At 52.2% G+C, this 20,169-nt stretch overlaps 1 protein-coding gene across 1 annotated transcript in view; it reads right to left on the reverse strand.

Annotated features, from left to right (window-relative positions):
- Positions 1 to 8,391: 8,391 nt before the first annotated feature.
- tsc1b (TSC complex subunit 1b) overlaps positions 8,392 to 20,169 on the reverse strand; it is a 28,061-nt gene continuing 16,283 nt past the window's right edge. Inside the window, exons 13-22 of the mRNA XM_056578429.1 lie at positions 19,815 to 19,922; positions 18,958 to 19,660; positions 18,373 to 18,416; positions 16,591 to 16,757; positions 15,586 to 15,768; positions 14,787 to 14,897; positions 13,679 to 13,801; positions 12,853 to 13,040; positions 12,364 to 12,531; positions 8,392 to 11,836 (exon numbers count right to left, since the gene is read on the reverse strand). Of these exons, the coding sequence (XP_056434404.1) occupies positions 10,969 to 11,836; positions 12,364 to 12,531; positions 12,853 to 13,040; positions 13,679 to 13,801; positions 14,787 to 14,897; positions 15,586 to 15,768; positions 16,591 to 16,757; positions 18,373 to 18,416; positions 18,958 to 19,660; positions 19,815 to 19,922 (2,663 nt within the window). The 3' untranslated portion in view covers positions 8,392 to 10,968. The remainder of the gene's footprint in view (positions 11,837 to 12,363; positions 12,532 to 12,852; positions 13,041 to 13,678; positions 13,802 to 14,786; positions 14,898 to 15,585; positions 15,769 to 16,590; positions 16,758 to 18,372; positions 18,417 to 18,957; positions 19,661 to 19,814; positions 19,923 to 20,169) is intronic.

Raw genomic sequence — 20,169 nt, forward strand, 5'->3', positions numbered from 1 at the left:
GGTCTGATTGGTTCCAACTGACAGGTGGAGGAGAGACAGCGCCCTAACAGACAGGTAGAGAGGCAGAGTTCTAACTGACAGGTGTAGAGAGAGCGACAGAGAGACAAAGGAAAAGACAGAGAGAGAGAGATGGAAGCAGGTCCTGGTGGAGTGCCACTCACCGTTTATGGAGATTAACACGTCAAAAAGTACAAATGAATAAATAAAACCGTTAAGCACTATCAGCCATTTAGCCTTAGGGGGATGGCGCCATTACCAGATTAAACAAAATGACTAATCACAAAACAACACCGCTTGAAATACTAGAGAAAGTCGAGACAGCCCAAAGCACGGGGAGGGGGAGGGGGAGGGTGGTTGTTGTGCGGGGAGGAGGGGTGGTGGAAGCCAAGTCATCTTAATTATTGAACTCCAGGAAAACAAGTGCGGCAGCTCCGTAATTAAAGCGCGCACGCAGAGAACGTGACGCCGCGCGGTGACAGACTAGTCTTTGAACAGGGGTGCGCTGCCGAGGCAGGTTACCCGCGCCGAGGCCCGACTGATGTCGCTGATGAAAGGCCCGCCGCCGCGTCAGCCGTCAACATGCGGCGCGTGTCACTAAGGTTTCAGGGAAAGGGGTGAGGCCACACCTCCATCCTCACCCCTTCACCCCCCCCCCCCCCCCCCCCCCCCCCCCGGAAAAAGAAGGCGGTGATCGCGGCGCCGGTGGGGTTTGATTCCCCCGGGCCCCACGGCCGTCGCTGGGCCAGCCGGAGGTAAACCCGCCCGGGGAGCGTTCTGGGTCATCTCGGAGCGGGGGGAAGGAGGTAAGACGACGGGCGAGGAACAAACGTGTTTCGACACCCAAAGAGCCCCACTCTTGCCCCTACCTTCTGGCTTTTGGAACCCAGACGAGGGGCGAACCACGGGGTCGTCTACCAACCAGGGGCCACCCTCAAAACCGCTGTAAACCCAGGCAAACGCACTCCGACAGCGGCCAGAGTCTTTCGTCCTCGGACGCGTTTGGCTTCGCCAAAAAACCGCCTCGACCCGATTGTTTCCGGTTCCTCTGCTGACCAGAGAAGCACACACTCCTTACTTTACTTTACTCTGGCGTTGGGGGGGCTGGAGTGGGAGTGGGGGCCCGGCGCAGCAGCGCTGTAAACAGGCTGCTTCTCTCAAATTGGCCTTAAAATACCCCTGGCTTCCAGGTAGCTCCTCTCTCTGTACACCGCCCTCCGTTGACCTTGGCGAGGCAAGCTGTGGCCCACACCTTGGCTATTGATTTCCAGAACTGTGTGTTTACTCTCTCTCGGTTTCTCTCCCTCTCTTTCTCTCTCTTTCTCTCCCTGTACACCCTCTCACTCAATACCTCTCTCTCTATACCTCTCTCTCTATACCTCTCTCTCCCTCTCTCTCTCTCGCTCTCCCCCCCCGATCGACGTCTACCTCTCTCTACCGCCTCTCCCTCTCTACCTCTCTCTCTCTCGCTCTCTGCCTGCCCCGGGGCGACCAGCAGGGCTCAGTGTGTTCCACTCTTTGATCATCGTTCAGCCAGCGGATTAACATATGCACACTCTCTTCCTGCCTTTGTCGCAGAGCTTGATAATAAATCTATGGCTTTTCTAACTCCCCCTTTTCCCCCCTCTCTCTCTATCTCTCTCTCTCTCTCTCTCTCTCTCTCGCCGCCATCCCCATCCCCTCCGTCTCCCCCTTCCTCGATATATCTGCCTCCCCGCGCCCATCATATCTTGTTATAGCCGTCTACCCGTATCTATCTCTGTCTGCCTGTTTCCTCACTTCCCACCATCTTATCTCCTCCAACATGGGTGGATCCCTAGAATCAACCGCGGCTGCTTTGGGCTTCATGTCCTACTTGGAGGCACAACCACAGAAGGATGAGCGGGTAAAGCCTGGTTTATTAAAACCCCAACGCCTGACAAACACTCCTCCTCACGCGAGGAAAAAAGCAGGTAGCACGCACACAGAAACACGTCAACACGGACGCTTTCGATGATGTTCAGCCAGAGGTAGGGATATAAAAAACAACCCGCGGGCGGATGGGATTAAATGAAGCTGTAGCCAGTTAAAAGCCCTCGTTTTCCGAGAGAGCAGCGATGATCTCCCTGCTCTCTGAACTCTGGCGTGGATGTGTCTGAGCTCTCCTGCTACACTTCATGTTCCCCCCCCCCCCCCCCGTACGGACTGAAGCCCCGGGAGGTGGAAGACGGAGTACATCTCCCTCTCTGGCGTCTGGGCTGAACCTGGACGTCTTGACGCGGGAGGTCACGCTGAATCTCACAACGCTATTCCGCGTTACCCCAGAAGAAAGCGAGGTGGAGGCTGCTGAAGCTAATGGAGGCCATTAGAGGGGGGGGGGGGGGGGGGGGGGGGGGGGTCGTTACCGGGGCGCGGCCTGAAAGCAGGCGCGATGTGGAGGAGACGCACAGTTCAGCTGCTCGCTACCTGCCCTTGCTGTGTATTAAGTGTACTAATTGAGGTGCTTGTGGCCCACATCCACCCCCGGTTAACGCGCTTAAAGGGCCAAGCCCGCCGAGAGCCCGCTCAAACTGATCGGCAACGCACGCGCTCTCTCCGCAACTAGGGCACTCCGCGTGTGTGCGTGAGTGTGCGCGGACGCATATATATATGCGTGCGCGTGTGTGTTCATCATTGCCACGTTGGTGCGCTATGCCCTCCCCCCCCCTGTTGTCCCGCTAATTTATGACGACCTAATTATACCGGCGGTGTCATGCACAACACTATGCGCAACATCTTGGCCTAAATGCGGCTAATGCTCGGGTGGCCCGGGCTCCTGCTTAAAGACCTTCTGTTTGCTAAGCCGCGCAGCGTTTAACCAGGCCTCGGCAGGCTCACAGGGCGGCGCCAGAGAGCACCGCCGCCGCCGCCGCCGCGCAACCCCTCGCGATCAAACGCATCAAGCATGCAACGGGCAGGGAGAGCCGAAGTGAAGCCGCACGCCGCCAAGAGGAAAACCGCTAACAACGTGAGACCAGCCTTCCCCTCCCACCACCGCCACCACCACCACCACCACCTTGCGGTGGTGGTGGTGGTGGTGGTGGTGGCGGCGGTGGGTGGGGAAGGCTGGTGGTCGAGGGGAAGGCTGGTGGTCGAGGGGCAGGCGGTGGTACACGTGGAGTGTGGTTGGGGGTTGAGGGGCGCCCAGAGATCCCCTCCTCCTCCTCCTCCTCATCAACAAGTTGGCCCGGGAGCAGGGTCCAGGGGAAGAGCCGGGGAACGGCGAGGGCCCCATTAAAAACACACGGCCGCGGCGCGCCGGGAGGACGCGTGTCCTCTCACCTCGGAGAGCAGGGAGGAGGAAGGAGGGGAAAAACAGAGGAAGAGAGACAACAGGAAAATAAATAATGAAAAGCGTAGAAATAAACAATCTGTGGCCGGGGCTCTGACAGCAAGACAATCAGGCGTGCGGGGCTGGAGGGTGGAGGCGGTGGGGGTGGTAGGGTGGTGGTGTGGTGGGCGGATCGGGATGGGGGGGGGGGGGGGGGGGGTTACAGGTGACCCGCTGGGCCGGGGGCGAGGCGTGGATGAGGTGGAGGCTGCACACTGATGAGGTCTTTGGCAGACATCAAACGGGTTGGGGGGGCCTGCCTGCTACCTGCCTTCCGGCCGCCTGTCTCCTGCCTCCCCCGCCGGGCAGAGTTTGATGCTGGGGGGACGGGGGGACGGGGGGACGGGGGGGGGACGTCGTGCCGCGGATCGATCAGGACGCAGCGCGCCCCGCCTAAGGTCCCTCCCCTCGCCGGGCCTGAGAGGTGATTACGGCTGGACGGATCCAGCTGGGGCCGGTTGTGGTTGTTTGTTTGTGTGTGGGTGTGTGTCTGTGTGTTTACCTGTGTCAGGTCAGTGTTGTTATGTAGGTGTGTGTGTGTTTACTTGTGTCATTGCGGTCAGATCTGTGTGTGTGTGTGTGTGTGTGTGTGTGTGTGTGTGTGTGTGTGTGTGTGTGTGCGTGTGTGTGTACTTGTGTCTAAAGGTTGCAGTTATATATGGGTGTGTGATTGGTGCATGTGTGTGTTTACTTCTGTCAATGCAGTCAGATATGTGTGTTTACATGCCTGTGTGTGTGTGTTTCTGCGTGTTTCTGCGTGTGTGTGTGTGTGTGTGTGTGTGTGTGTGTGTGTGTGTGTGTGTGTGTGTGTGTGTGTGTGTGTGTGTGTGTGTGTGTGTGTGTGTGTCTGTGTCTAAAGGTATTTCCTATATTGTACATGTCAGGCAGACATGTTAGAGAGTAGCCCTGTATTCCATTACCCAAACCAGCTTGAATTCTCTCCAAACTGCAGGGAGAGAGGGAGAGAGGGAGAGGGAGAGAGACGCCTGCGCACACCCACACACACACCAGGCGCATAACAGAAAATAGGTTGAAAAGCCTCCAGAATAATGCATGTGATTCTCCCTATCATCGAAATTCAAATCATTTGGATGCATTCCCCCACCAGCCTCTGTGCTTGTCTGCCGTCTGTCTCGGGCCCCGGCGTGCACGGAGACAGACGCGCCCGTGCGCGGGGGCTCCGGCATCGCTGTGGTCGGGGGCCCCCTCTTATTAATTAAGCCGGTGGTCCGGGCGGGTTTGACAGGGGCCTCTGGGAGCCGTTCGCCTGGTGGTGAGGATCTTGGCACTGACCTGGCCCAGTGGGGGGCTGGAGGGGTAGGGCTGGGGTGCGGGGGGCTTGCCTTTGAGGGGACGGTGGTGCCGGTGGTGGTGGTGGGGAGGGGTTGGGAATATGGAGAGGAGGGTGGAGGGGGGGTACAATGGGAGAAAATCCGTCTGGAAAGGCATAAACTAGGTTGAAGGTGTGGGTCGTGGACAGAGAAGGGGGGCATGGAGGAATGGGGTGGGGGAGGACGTGTGGTGTGTGTTTGTGTTTCGGGGGGGGGGGGGGGGGGGCTGAGCTTGGAGAAACAGCGGCGGGAGGCGTTGGAGGGGGCGATGTAAAATGGGTGGGGGCGATGTAAGAGGGTGCAGAAGGGGAGGTGAGGGGTAAGGTGGGTGTGGTGGAGGCTGGGGGGGTTGTGGGGTGAGGTGATGGGAGGGAGGGGGGGGGGGGGCGTTGTGTTGGGGGGTAAGGCGGGTATAAGAGGGTGTTTGTGAGGGAATGTCGCGGGTTGGTGGGCAGGGTGGAGGTGGCTGAGGGGTGGAGGTGGTGGCGGAGGGGGCGTGGGTGTTGGGGGGAGGGGGGGGGTGTAGGAGGACAGTAAAGGTGTTTTTTTGGGGGGGGGGGGGGGGTGAGGGCTAAGGAACGCGGACGGGGTGGCACGGTTTTGCGGGGGGGGGGGGGTCGTCTCTGGCTCGGCGCCGACCGACGAGGCCTTTGAAGTGTCACCTTGAGGGACGAGCCGATGGCCGGGCGGGCAATAGGGGCGGGCGCGGCGGCAGGAAGTGACACGCTTGGCAGCGGCAGACACGCCACCGTTAATATTGCATGGGCTCCCGTCCGTCCCCCTCACGCTCTCGCTCGCGCTCCTTCTGCTTGATTCGGTTTGAAAGTAGATCTTTGTTTATTTTTTGCTGGGGGGTTTCATCTCTCCCATCGCTCCCTCGCTCTCACCCCCCCCCCCCCCCCCCCCGCCCCCTCCCTCCCTCCCGCTATGTCTCTGAACACCTGTGCAGGTTTTGTGCTCATTCCTTCCTGAACAAATGTCAAACTCTGCAGTCAGAACAACTTGAACCGCTCGGTTGTAATGGAGGCTGACAGCGTCGCCTCAGCTCCGCCGAAACAACCCTGGCTTAAGTCTACAAGCTCCCTTCGTTATTCTCCTAAAAAGCTAGTTTATATTCATTAGACCTGCTTGTGTATTAGGTACATTTGCATTGCTACCGCGAGGCAAGCAAGGGCTGCCAAATTGTCTGTATAATATTAACAGTAAAACTAAACACCAAAGCGTGTGAAAACTTTGTGAAAACTACGGCATATCAAGCGAGGGGAATCTTTTGTATTTGTATTCTTCATTTTATTTTCCCCCGGCTCTCTTGGCTGTTTTCAGTGTAGTCGACCCCGCTGCCATGGAGACGTTACTGTATTTAGCACTGCAGCTTGCGTACAACACACTAGTTAGCTAGGTTTACCAACACATGCGATAAAGAAAGAGGTGTTTGAAGTGAGAGAAAAGTATTAATAAAAAAAAAACACACACGCACACAGATGCACACACACACACACACACACACACACACACACACACACACACACACACACACACACACACACACACACACACACACACACACACACACACACACACACACACACACACACACACACACACTTTCTACCCACTTTAACAACTGTCCCAGTTCACAAATAGCAGCGTTAACTCCCATGATTAGCGCTGGCATCTGCAGCCTTTCATCTCGGCTTCCATCTTGATTTTTTTAATCAGATTAACCCAAACGGGCATCCTTTAATGGCCTCTTTTTTAAAAAGCTGAAAGAGGCAAGATAATTAAAATAATTAAACCACTGGGAGCGGTCTGTGCTCGCTCTCTTCTCTCGCTCCCCCCTTTTCTATCTTTTCTTCTGTCCTTTAAGTTCTGACTCTGCCTTGCTTACTGATGAGAGAGAGAGAGAGAGAGAGAGAGAGAGAGAGAGAGAGAGAGAGAGAGAGAGAGAGAGAGAGAGAGAGAGAGAGAGAGAGAGAGAGAGAGAGAGAGAGAGAGAGAGAGAGAGAGAGAGAGAGAGAGAGAGAGAGAGAGAGAGAGAGAGAGAGAGAGGGTGAGACTCATCATCTTCTCTTAATTGCATTAACTTGACTCTCAAAGGTCCAATTTTTTCCCTCCAAAACCAACTGCCAGCGTGTGATGCGGTCCTTAGGTGTGTGTCAGTTATCTAGATGTGTTAGTGAGAGGGCGGGGGATGGGGAGGGTACACGTTTCTAAACAGACATTACAGTGAATATTTATTTAGTCTGTTTCAGCATGTTTTGCATAAGGCTTAAGATGAAAAGGAAAAAAAAAAGTATCCACTTTAATGATTATTTATTCATGGACTTTTAAGCTTTTAATGAGGACAAATGAAGCCGTTTTAAACAGTGTCAGTATGTAGTATGCTTACCAAAAATATTCTTGTTTAGCATTTTATTTTGCTGTGTGTGTCCATGAGGAATAAACACTAACATTTAAATATAGGATTTTGGATTGAAGAATTTAAGCATTTATCAGTTTATTTTGATTTATGCAGCATCAAGCAGTAGTTGTGCAGTATTTGAAATGGGTTTTGATCAAACTCAGTCAACAAAAGTGAATTGGTTATTTAGTTTAAGGTTATTGACTATTACAAAAATGCCCAATTTTAAATCATAAAATAATTATAAGCATACTGTTAGAATGTCAGCTTTTTTTCTTAGGAACATCAACCACGTCTTCATAGTTTTCTAGAAAGTTTTATTAAGAAAAAAAACTCATTAATCAGTGCCCTTATGAACATATTATCCTTTAAATGAATTATTAACTTACGTAATGTATTCTTATTCATACGAACATACGCTACTGTGTGCTTTGTACCTTGTAACTTCTGGGGACAAAAGTAGGCTGTAGCCCGGTCGCTCGTCGTATAGGCCTATGTAGTTATATATAAATATTTGCATTAAGTAGGTGCTAAGCAGGGTGTGAATAACATAATTACGCATCTCTGGATAAATTCAAACTCGACTTCGTGTCAAAAAGAATCGGATGAATTGTTGCACGAGGATTTCACCGAGCAGTACGCGCCATGACATTCTTCCCCGCGTGCGAGCCCAACTTTACAGCGCGCGCTGTCTCTTTTTCCCGCCACGCTTTCCGTCATTCAGATCATTTCTATCGGGCACCATTTCAAGTGGGCTAAAAAAGACGGATTCCTTTGCCTGGAATGCTTAAGATTTATATTTAAAATTTCATGGAATCTTTGAGAACATTGAGGAGCAATTTCACATTTGCACTGACATCTAATTTCTCAAGTAGTGTCTGAAAGCACAAATTGCCAGGGATTCCCTATGTGCCCAATTATCTTGCATCAATTGCCTTGACCCGGTGGAATGCTGGTAAATTAATCATACCACTCTTTTTTTATTCTCTCAAGAAATACATATGCACACGTTTGATAAACTAATCATACTTGGTCGGTTATACTCACAAAAATGATCCCATCCTAGAAGCAATGGGCCTGTATAGGGGCCCGCCGGTGTGGCCCAGGGAAATCAGAATCCCAGGCGCGCTTGCACACACACACACACACACACACACACACACACACACACACACACACACACACACACACACACACACACACACACACACACACACACACACACACACACACACTAAAAAAAGCTATTACTAAAACATAGCTCACTTTTACAGTTTATGCCAATGTACTGGTAATTACATATAATTATGAGTAAACCATTTATAAATTATAGATAGATAAAAAACGAAGTGTATATGTTTATCTATCGAACGCATCAATCCCATTTGTATTCGCCATACTTCCATTTTTAGGCGTTTCCGCATTTTTCCATTGTTTTTATTTTCATGTTTGCGATAAACGTGTTAAATAGCACGCCTCACCCCTCTGTATCATCAATATCGCAGTCACGGATTGACCCCCGTAGCACTGTAATAGCCTAAGGACTTGTTATCTCCAATCATTAAACAAGAAACAGCGTATTTACCACCCTCCCTTACCTGTTGATTGGAGAAGGCCTCCGCGAGGCTTCTTTTCCACTGCAACAGCGCCCCCTTGTGGCGAGGTCGTTCATCTACTTTGACGTGACTGATACGTATGGACGTAGGGTCTGTTGGGCAGAGTTGCCAGATTGGGCCAGATTTACCTACCAATCTAGCAACACCGGCTACAGCGAGACTGTATGCCTTCTCCAAGTTCACTGACCTTAGACATGGTGTGTCTGACACGTGATCAACACATGCTGAACCTACGTCATCCTCATTTAAGGACACGAATATAACTCCTCTTTAACTTGTTTAAACTCTCGGATGACATGAGTACTATTCTATTCCATTATATTTTACACTATTCTAAATAGGCTGCTCCATTCTTGCAGATGTGTTAAATGGCTTTTAAAGGTCAAATGTGTTGTTGGCTACTTCAAATCGGTGGCAGCCTATCAGACCTTAACATGGGAAGTTAACCAGGACCCAGAAAAACCCCAAAAACCCACTATTTACTACAAATGACGAAGAACAAATAAAAAACCACAAACAACTAATTGTAGTGCAAAACATTGACGACGACCTTTTATTGTTCACAGTTAAACACAAGCAACTGCAACTTTCAGAACTTCTTGTATTTTTCCCTCCATAGTGTCCTTCGTCACCTTCGCGGAGTCTCCTCTCATCAGTGTGTGTGTGTGCTGGCGGTACCTCCAGTTTGGCCCTGCTGTAGTTTAACAATGGTTGGCGTTGACTGTGGATGGTGAAACATGCTCTTAGATAGCGACGCGCAATCAAACTACAGCAAATGGTTGTTTTTTTTTGGGAGTAGTGGACAACAGGATTTGACCTAGGGAGGAATACCTGCTTGTGAGCGTTTCCTTAAAAATAATGCTATTGAAAAACGGAAAGTAAATGAGCCAAAAAGCCTCTGAAACAACCTGTACCGACAGGCCTTAAAGGTTAAGCAGACTTCACCCCTGTGCTCCGACTCTTTGCACTTAGGAGCTTGGCGACTCCAAGCAAACATGGAATATACTCGCTATTAAAACGAAAACGGCTTTGCGTTACGTACCGATATCGTTTTCAACATGTTGGTCTGTGTTTGTTAAGGTAGCTTGGCACTTTAAGATTGACAGGAGGTATGAAACCCCCAAAAAGATGTTTAAAAAGGGAAGGAAAAGAACAAACAACCTGACATTATTAAATCTCTGCTAAACGCATGTTTGATTTAACTCAGGAGCTGTGATGTGACTAGGGGCCATTCCATGTGCCGACTGGTACCTGTATAAATAAAGGCTTAATAAATACAACTTTATACAAATCACTTATTGCATCTTTGCTGAATCCTTGGAGCCGCTGATGGCAACGGACGCTACAACAACATAGCTGCAAAACACTTTCAAACACTCCAGTGCATCCTTCAAAACATATACTCTTCCACAACAATACTTAAAAAATACCTTCTCATTTTGTTGTAGGGGGGAATGTAGCTAGCTTGGTTTTTTTTTTCTCATTCATAACAACCTGTACCGGTTGGGTCGTCCATCCGAGCTGAGACACAAACCGCTGGTCTGTGGGACTCTGAACTTGAGCCTGCGTGGTTCATGGCACAGTGAGCCAGGAGCCTCATACACTTGTATGACAAAAACCATCTCTTGCAGGATTATTTTTGTTATTGCAATGCCTAAAAATTACAACAAACGTATGTCTCCGGTTTTACATCTTAATTTGTTACACTGTGTGAAGGTTAAAATATTAATAGTATGCATCTATTGTCTATAGTACAGTTGAACATACAAGGCATGGGCTCGGATAATCTTTGTTCAGAAGCGGTAATGGTGTCTGTCTAGCGGGAACACAGTACGCAGTCTGACTGGAAAGTCCTCCCGACGAATGAATTAAAAGTAAAAACAAAACGAGGCTGAATCCTGTTGTCTACTCTGAGGAATGGAACGAATAACACTGATTCAAAAGAGCGGCTGACAAGTTCTCTCTCGACGACGTACGCTTGTAGCCGTTTCCCTCAAACTTCTCCACTAATACCTACATATCTCTGCTCTGCTCGCTGTGGTTTCTTCGACTCGTGCTCTTCTCTCTACCTTCTTCTTCCGTCTGCTCCTAGCTTATACCTCTTCTCCCCCTCCCATCTACACTCCTCTCCCTCTCCTTTCTTGTAACCCAAGGCTCCCTATTCTGTTCTCCCTCTTTCCATTCGTCACCTACCTCCTCTCCCCCTCTCTCTTCTGTCCTTTCCTCTCCGGTCTCCCACACTCTTGGCCTCCCTCTCCTCCGATTGGCTCAGTTCTAGCTGTGCTCCTGATGGGGTTCATTGTAGTCCATGATCTTCAGCTGCTGCTGCTGCCTGGGTCTGCCTGCGCTGGTGTGGGCCCGACCTCCACCTCCACCCCCGCCGCCGCCTCCTCCACCACCACCACCACCACCAACACTACCTCCACCACCACGCCCAGGGCCGGCCTTCCTCCTGGGGCTGTCCTGCCCGGAGCCCCCGCTGCCGCTGCGCTGCCTCCTGGGCTCGGCCTGCTGCTGCCTGGGGGACACAGTGAGAGAGAGGAGGGACGGCCCCTGGGCGGCCGGGGCCGGGGGTCCCGAGGGACACGCCGAGCGGGGCCGCTTGGTGGCGGAGGGCCGCGGCTCGGCGGGGGGCTTGGCGGCGGGGTCCGGGGGCCGGGCGCAGCCGAGGGGGAGGGCGTGGAGGCCGGAGGGGGCCGCCTCCACGCACAGCTCCGTCTTGAGGCCGTGCGCGAGGCCGGCGAGCGGGGGCCGGCCCCCGTCGCCGTCCTCTTCATCACACTGGCTCTCGCTCTTGTTGCGGAAGAGCTCGCGGGCGCGCGCGCCCAGGATGCTCTTGGCGCTGGGGTAGGAGCCCACCAGGAGGGGCACGGCGGCGGGGGGGCGGCGGGGGAGGGCGTTGCCGTGGGAGCAGGAAGCGGGCGGTTCCATCAGGAGCGGCGCCAGGGCGTCCTGGTTGCCGTTGGTGACCGCGGCGACGCCGGCGGACGCCGCGGCCGGCTTGGAAGCGGAGTGGGTCGTCTTGGGTTGCCCCGGCGATAAAGTGCTGCCGTTGCCGTTGCTGTGCGGGCCGTCGTGAGGCGGGGGCGGGGCCTCTTGGGCGCCGCCATTGGTTTTGGTCGCTCTGTCCGATGCTGCAGGACTGGGGAGGACAGCTTGTTATTCTTTCATTATTATTATATTATAGTATACACACACACACACACACACACACACACACACACACACACACACACACACACACACACACACACACACACACACACACACACACACACACACACACAAACACACACACTCGTGTTTAGGATGACGCAACAAGGATTTTGGTTGGAACCGAAATTGTATCAATAACACCATTACTATGAATATTGCATCATTGTACACATTCTTTAATATTTTACTTACTTATGTTCATCCAGAAATTCTGTGCAATATTTGTCTGTTCCAAAATGTATTATTTTTATCTAGTAACGCAAATACATTTTTTACTTCAGGTTTCGAAATGTTCTCCTTCTTGTTTGTTGTGAATGTGGGATGTTCAATGTTTAATACGGTGGGAAACATGTCCCCAAAACAAAGTACCATTCACAATGTTCTCATTCTGAAATATATATCCACAACATCTCTATATGCTGTCGATTCTTCAGGCCAGCAGCGCCCTCTCACCTGGTCTGTGTGGAAGAGTGTGGATGAGCGCTGACCCCTGCTGGCGAGGCGCCGGTACTGCAGGCCTCCATCTCCACCCGGCTGTAGAGCTGCAGCAGCTCCGTCTGCAGGGTCTGGGTGACCCTCAGCTGGGCCTGGTACCGGCTCTCGCACGCCTGGAGCTCTGACCTGGAGAGAGAGTTACAGAGGGAGGTCAGGCTAAACACTCCTGATTACGTCATGAGTCATTGAGGAAAGAGTCTACTAAATGATTAAGTACTGAGTAGAAAGGGTGGAAGTTAAGGTGCAAAAGTTTAAATGCATGAAGAGGATATAAAGTAGTGAAAGTTCAGGGTCGTAAAAAGAAAACGGTAAACCCCAAAAGGACGGAGGTTCAAGGGTGCAGGATTAAAGGTCAAGGTTCAAGGCTGATTTAAGGGTTAAAAGGTTAAAAGGTTTTATGGTGGTGTCAGGGTTGTGGGCTGGACTCCGGTGCTGCCCGGGACTCACTTGGCCTGGCCCTTGACGTCCTCCAGGAACTTCTTCTGCTCGGTGATGAGGTGCTCCTTCTTGGAGAGGTGTGTGTCCAGCTCCACCACTCTGTGCTGCGCCGCCTCCAGCTTCTGGCCCTGCAGCACCAGGCCCTGCCGCAGACGCTCCACGTCGTGGCCGCACGCCGCCTGGAGCATCTGGCTCTCCTGCACGCACACACACGCACGCACACACACACACACACACGCACACAGACAGAGGAGAGACACATACTCGCACACAGACAGAGACACAGACACAGACACAGAAACACATGAACACACACACACACACACACACACGAGAGAGAGACACACACACACACACGCAGACACAGGAGAGACACACACTCGCACACAGACAGACACAGAAACACATGCACACACACACACACGAGAGACACCCACACACACACACAGAAGAGAGAGACACACACACACAGAAACACACGCACACACACGAGAGGGAGAGAGACGTTGAGGTTATTGATGCAGATTTCAGTTCATATTTGGCAACTGGCAGAAATCAAAAACGGTCTGACAGAAGCGTAGGGCTTCTAGTCGGATCCCATATGGAGTTGACTTTCCTTTTTTGATATTCTTTACTTGGCCTCAGGGCGTACCAGATAAACACACCCGTACCGTGCTGCACAGGCATGTAGACATATGTTCACACACACACACACACACACACACACACACACACACACACACACACACACACACACACACACACACACACACACACACACACACACACACACACACACACACACACACACACACACACACACACACCTCCCTACCTTTGCGTTGTGGGGGCTGGTGTGCGCAGCGTCGAGAGCGGCCAGCCGGTGGACCTCCCCGAGCAGCAGCAGCTGCTTGTTGAGGAAGCTCATCTGCTGCTGGGTGCTCTCGCTGCTGCTCAGCTGTGACGGACACACAGGACAGCCAATCGGCACGCAGGACAAAACACCAGTTGCGCTCCGAACCCGAGTGCCTGTCACCATACGTTCAGGTGCGTGTCGCTGAGCACGGAGGGGCGGACTGGGGTTGTTAGTGGCGAGTTATACTCCGCCGTGCGGACGGTGGTGGTAGGGATCTCTATGCCAGTGTTCGTATGGTTGTGGTCGTTCAAAACAGCCAGTCCACCTGAATGGTGGTTTTACATTTGACCCTCTGTCGGTCGTGCGGTGACCAACACAACTCTGCCGCGGTCGCCCTCCTATCGGGCAGAGTTGAACCTGAATACAAACGCTCCCTGGGTGCAAAGCTTGGTTCCTATTCGTAGCACAACCCCAAAGAAGAACAGTGATGTTGTTGTACAAGGAGCGAAGCACACAGACAGTGATAGTGGGCTGTTCTTTTCCACTCGAGTGAAAACACATTATTTAGCATCCATCTCGACGCAGCCGCGTGCTTTAGTCTTATGTGCTCACAAACGGCACTTGTGTGTCAAGGGTATTATGCCACCAGGTGTGAGTGTGATTAGCCATTACAAGCTGGGCGACTGTGCCTTGGTGCAAGTAGGATTGTCCACATAGATGTTTGATGGATAGTAAGCAACATTTGCTACCGTCCACTGGTTAGACTGGTCGACTAAGCTATTCAGCATACATCAGCAAACAACTCCCACCTGTGATGTCACTGAGGCACAGAAAAAGGCAGAACTTAAAACGGCTTGTAATGGCTGATCACACTCACACCTGGTGGAAATAATAGGGGCCCTCAGAACTTTGTGATGATGCAGAGGGAAAGTGTGTGTGTGTGTGTGTGTGTGTGTGTGTGTGTGTGTGTGTGTGTGTGTGTGTGTGTGTGTGTGTGTGTGTGTGTGTGTGTGTGTGTGTGTGTGTGTGTGTGTGTGTGTGTGTGTGTGTGTGTGTGTGTGTGTGTGTGTGTGCGTGTGTGTGTTACCTTGATGTTCATCTGGTTGAGGAGGTGTCCGGTGTGACACACTTTGTTGTTGGCCTTCTGGAGCTCCGCCTCCAGCCTGTCCGTCTTCTTCTGGCACTCCTGCAGCTTCCCCTACACGGGACAGAGACCTCGAATGGGGGCTCGGCTCTGACAGGGTTCTTGGTTCACGGGTCAAGGGTCATGGTTCCCTTCTTAATGTAGGGCACCTCATATACCTTTCTTTATTCATATGCATTGGAATCTAATGTATAACTGTTGTGAATAGATAAGCATGTCTGTGCGAGAGCAATGGGTTTAGGGGGGGTACTGGTGTGTTGATGTCATCTGTGGGTTGAGCACCAGAGGGCAGATGTTCTGCTTTGCTTTGAGTTTACTGCAAACGTTTGCGAACAGACGCAAACGGTCTGAGGAGGTAGTCCTCTGCGATCTGTCATGGATGCTGGACTAAGGGAGATGTGTGATGGGAACGAAGGGCGATTTCCTCAACTCTTCAACAAGGGGTTGTCTCCGCATTTCCCTAAAGCTAACTTCCACAGGCCTATGTCTAAATCCTTACTTCATGGTCCTATGCATCCGTTCCTGGTGTGGGTGGGGGAGTGTATGTGTGTGTGCGTGCGTGTGTATCATTTATAGGTCATATGTGTGTGTGTACCTATAACTCCTGGTTCTTGGTGTAGTAGTTGTCCCTGGTGTGTGTGTGTGTGTGTGTGTGTGTGTGTGTGTGTGTGTGTGTGTGTGTGTGTGTGTGTGTGTGTGTGTGTGTGTGTGTGTGTGTGTGTGTGTGTGTGTGTGTGTGTACCTGCAGCTCCTGGTTCTTGGTGTAGTAGTCGTCCCTGGTCTGCTGCAGCTGTCTGACCTGGCAGTGGAGCCGGGTGACCAGTGTCTCCCGGTCCTCCCACAGCTGGCGGTACCTCTGCTGCTCCACCTGCAGGCTCTCCCTCAGGGTGAGCACGTCCACACTCTGCAGGCTCAGCTGGTCCTTCTGCACACGCACACGCACACACACACACACACACACACGCACACGGTTTGGTGACCTAGTATGCAGTTGTTAGCAGGCCGAGAGCGTTTCAGACGTGATAACCTGAGAAGATGAGGCTCAGGGGCACTTCATGGTGACACTCAGCCAACAGCTGGAACACATCTGTCCTCCACGGAGCCTCCACACCGCTCCACTTTAAGGGCTTCAAGTGTGCACTTGGCCGCTTCACTTTGACTTTGCACATCGGGCTTTGAACCCGGGACACTACCCTGCCGCTAGAATCCATGTGAAACGCTATTTGTAACCGTAAACAACAACATTCCAGGCTATGAGTCAAATCCCCTGATCACTGGACTATCCTGCCCCCAAGTTCATGAAAAGCCTGTTAGCCAACCACAGATAAAAACAAACGCATCCCCTTAACAAAAGCAGCACGACCCTAACGCTTGTAAACACTGGTTTCACACCAAGTTGCCGTCAAGCAATAGTTTATGCAACACAGTACTGGTCTGTATGGCCCAGCAGAGGTCTGCGCTGGCTCAGGGTTACTGCATGCACTTCTGACATGGTGATGCGATGGGCGCATGCGGTGGACGCATCTTCAGCACTTGCTGGGCTTCAGACACAACACAAGCCCAAGATACTGAGCAATACAGCGCATCGCACAGGAAACCTGCGCCCTTCCTGCGAAACCGCCACTCAACCAGCACGTCGAGGTGAACCGGCGCGACCACAGACACACGCTTTATGAGCAACCCCAAAAAAACAACGACAACCAGAACGACCGCCGCGGGGCCGACGTGGGAGCGGGGCGCGGGTTACCATGGCGATGTTCTGCTCCTGCAGCGCGGTGGCGTTGATGATGCGTCGCAGCAGGCGGCGGTTCCTGACGGCGTGCTGCTCCCTCTTGTAGCGCTCGTACTGCAGCTGGCTGTGCAGCAGCAGCAGCTGGCTGCGCAGCGTCTGCAGCTCGTCCTGCGGCGCCGAACCTGAGCAGGGGAGGATCGCCGTGACAACCCGGCGTGACGGCGAGGAGGGTTAGTGGGGGGGGGTAATGATGATGATGATGATGGTGGTGATGGGAGGGAGCGGAGAGCGAAACGGAGCGAGGAGGAGGCTAGCGCTACAGCGCTCGGTGACTAGCGTCATAAGGAGGAAGTATAAATAGAGGGGACGATGTATAAATAGGAATGGCTGATTCTCTGGATTATAAAACCAGCCGTCTCGTGGTTGGATCCCAGCCAACGAGGACTATTGTTCACTTATAGAAAGTTGAAGTTGTGAGACGGACGGGACTGGCAGAAGGAATGACGAAATGGGCCCATAGAAAAGGCAGACGTAGAGACAGATCTGTTTATAATAAAAGGAAATGCCAGAGTTCTGCCAGGCAAACAACGTTCTCCAGTGTTCAGGCTCTGGGTTGAAAGTAAGACAGACATTTTGAGAGAGATAGGGGCAGAGGGAGAGAGACAAAGAAAAAGAAAGAAAGAACGCAAGCTAGACGGACAGAGAGAGAGGCAGGATGAGGCAACACTGGGTGCACAACCCGGATGTTGAGAAATGCCAGCTCAATAAAGGTTCAGGGCGCTGACTGTTCTCCGCTGACAAACCCGTCGTATGCTTAAAGTTTCCACAGGAGAAAGTTAAAGCCTGAAGCACGCAAAGTAATTTGAATTCTGGTTGATAAGGGGCTGGAAGTTTTTCGAGGCAGGTTATTGACTGATTTGCAAGATTGCACATTTTCCTTTCTTAGGTTGGTTTTGATTGTCATTGACGGTTTTCGCTGTTGATTCAACAATTATAAATGTCAATAATAAAATAAGAAATAAAAATATTCAAAATGGCTTTTCTCAATTAAAAAGAGGATAAAAAAAATATTTCCATTCATATTTCTTACAAATAAGCACATGGAATAGAATGGTTTCAAGCTGCTTATCACTGGTTTGTAATAAAATGGATGTCAATAGCAGGCAAACCCCGCAGTGTGAGAAGGCCTGCACAGGGGCGAGTTAATCAATAATCATGGCTGATTCACATCTTCACATAGACAACATCAACAATTTGCGCGGGGCCCTATTAAACCGGCAAAATCCTTTCAACGATGACTTGAAAAACAGGTTGCAAGTGGTTTCAACTGAAACATTGTGTGTTGGCATACTAAGTGTAACCAATTAATGTGGAATGTGAGTCAAGCCACAGTCAGCGTATCGAGTTATCATGCAATCAAATGATTTGGACGCGGTTTTACCGGCGGAACCAACTCCTTAACCAATCAGGAATTGGCACGGCCTCGGAGTCGAGCCCAGACGTAAAAACAAACAAACAAAAAAACAACAGACAACTAAACTGCCAGATCAGCATTTGGTTGTTTTTCATTGAGCTGAGCTGTGTTCAGCGGTTCTAGAGAGAGAGCGAGAGACACCGACAGAGATAGAGAGACACACACACACACACACACACACACACACACACACACACACACACACACACACACACACACACACACACACACACACACACACACACACACACACACACACACACACACACACACACACACACACAAAGAGACACACATAGAGGGATAGAGGGAGAGATGTTTACCTCCGAAGTGAGTCCAGTCAGCTGACTTGCTTGGCAGAGGCAATCTATGATAGAGAGACAGAGGGAGAGAGCAAGAGAGAGCGAGAGAGATAGAGAGAGAGAGAGAGAGAGAGAGTGAGAGAGATAGAGCGCAAGAGAGCAAGAGAGCGAGAGAGAGAGAGAGAGAGAGAGATAAGATATTCAGAATAAAAAGGTATCAACCAGCCAGCGACTACATTCACTTCATCTCTATATCTATCCTTCATGCGGTTTGTTGTTGGATTTCTGTCTTCAGTAGCTCCTCGTCCTCTAGATTCAACATTTACAAGCTGATATTAAAAAGTTATTTCAAAGTAATCAAATCTAAGCACTTTGTTACCCATAGCTGTTGACCAAAACCAATGAAGACGAGGTAAGCTTTAACTTAACTAACCCTGACCTAACTCACTTAAAGCTTGAACAGTAGAGAGACGTTCAAGATGAACAATGATTCGTTACATAATCAAGAGCATCCTCCATCGTCAGTCCAAAATCCCCCCCATCCCCAGGCTCTGTTTAGGCCTCTTCCTCTCCTCCTCTCCTCCTCCTCCTCCTCTTCCTCCTCACCTCCTGAGCACCTTATCGTGGGCGTCGCTCCCCTGCTGCACGAGGCGATCCAGCACCTCCAGAGGCGACGCGGCCACCGCCTCCTCCTCCTCCTCCTCCTCCCCGTCCTCGAAGCCCTCCTCCAGCTGGGAGCAGCGGCCCCGGGACGCCTGCTGCACCGCCTCCGACGTCCGCCGGCCCACGAAGAGCGAGGCGAGGCGGGGCAGCGCCAGGTCGAACAGCGGCTCGTAGGAGGCCGAGCCCGCCGGGGCGGTGCTGCGGCGGCTCGGCGAGAACAGGCCCGAGAACTTGGAGCCCCCGCCCTCCCCCCCGCCGCCCTCCTCCGCCGGGGCAGAGGGGCTCCGGTGGAGGTGGTGGTCGATGGGGGTGAAGCAGGACGGGAACGACCAGGACTGCTCCAAGCACCTCTCCCCCCCACCACCACCTCCTCCTCCTCCTCCACCTCCTCCGGGACCACCGGTGCAGGCCGGGGTCTCCGCCTTGTCGGGGCTGGAGACGCCCGTGCGGAGGGGGTGGCCGGCGGTGGAGGAGGAGGAGGCGGCGTGGCCCCCGGGCTGGGCGTGGGAGAGCGGGGGGGTCTTGTCGGGGGGCCGGCGGCCGGTCAGGGTCTCGGTGGTGTGGTAGAAGGGGGAGTCGAAGCCCCGCAGGCCCGAAGGGTCCCGCTTCTCCTCGGTCAGCTTCAGGAGCTCCTCGGAGATGGCGGCTGGAAAAGGAGCAGGAGGAAGAGAAGGAGGAGGAAGAGGAGGAGGAGGAGGAGGAGGAGTATTGGTATGGAGTCACCCCCTGGTGATCAAATGTACTCGTGTACTAACCAAAAAGGGGCATGCATTTCAAACGTGTTTCTCCAGCGTTCTCACCCTCCTCCTTCTCCTTCTCCGTCCTCAGCTGGAGGTCCAGTTCCTGCTTCTTCATGAACACCGACAGCTCCGTCAGCGTCATGGAGATGTTCTCCCCGGCTCCTGCGTCTAAGCGGAGACGGCACAGCGTGAGACACTTCCAGAATGACCTTAGGAGCTAGCGGCTGGTCAGCAGGTAACGCCAACGGTTCAGGGACGCACCCCGATATCCAAATAGGCCCCCTGGAGCAATAGACTCAAAGCCCTTCCTGCTCATAAATGACTGTACATGAAAAACATCTCTCTAGGTCATTTAAACGGCGTCTGCCAAAATGGCCAATTAGGCCAGCCTGATTGGTCGTAAATGGCATTTCGT

This window comes from Gadus chalcogrammus, chromosome 19 (genome assembly GCF_026213295.1).
Source record: "Gadus chalcogrammus isolate NIFS_2021 chromosome 19, NIFS_Gcha_1.0, whole genome shotgun sequence".
Classification (NCBI taxonomy): domain Eukaryota; kingdom Metazoa; phylum Chordata; class Actinopteri; order Gadiformes; family Gadidae; genus Gadus; species Gadus chalcogrammus.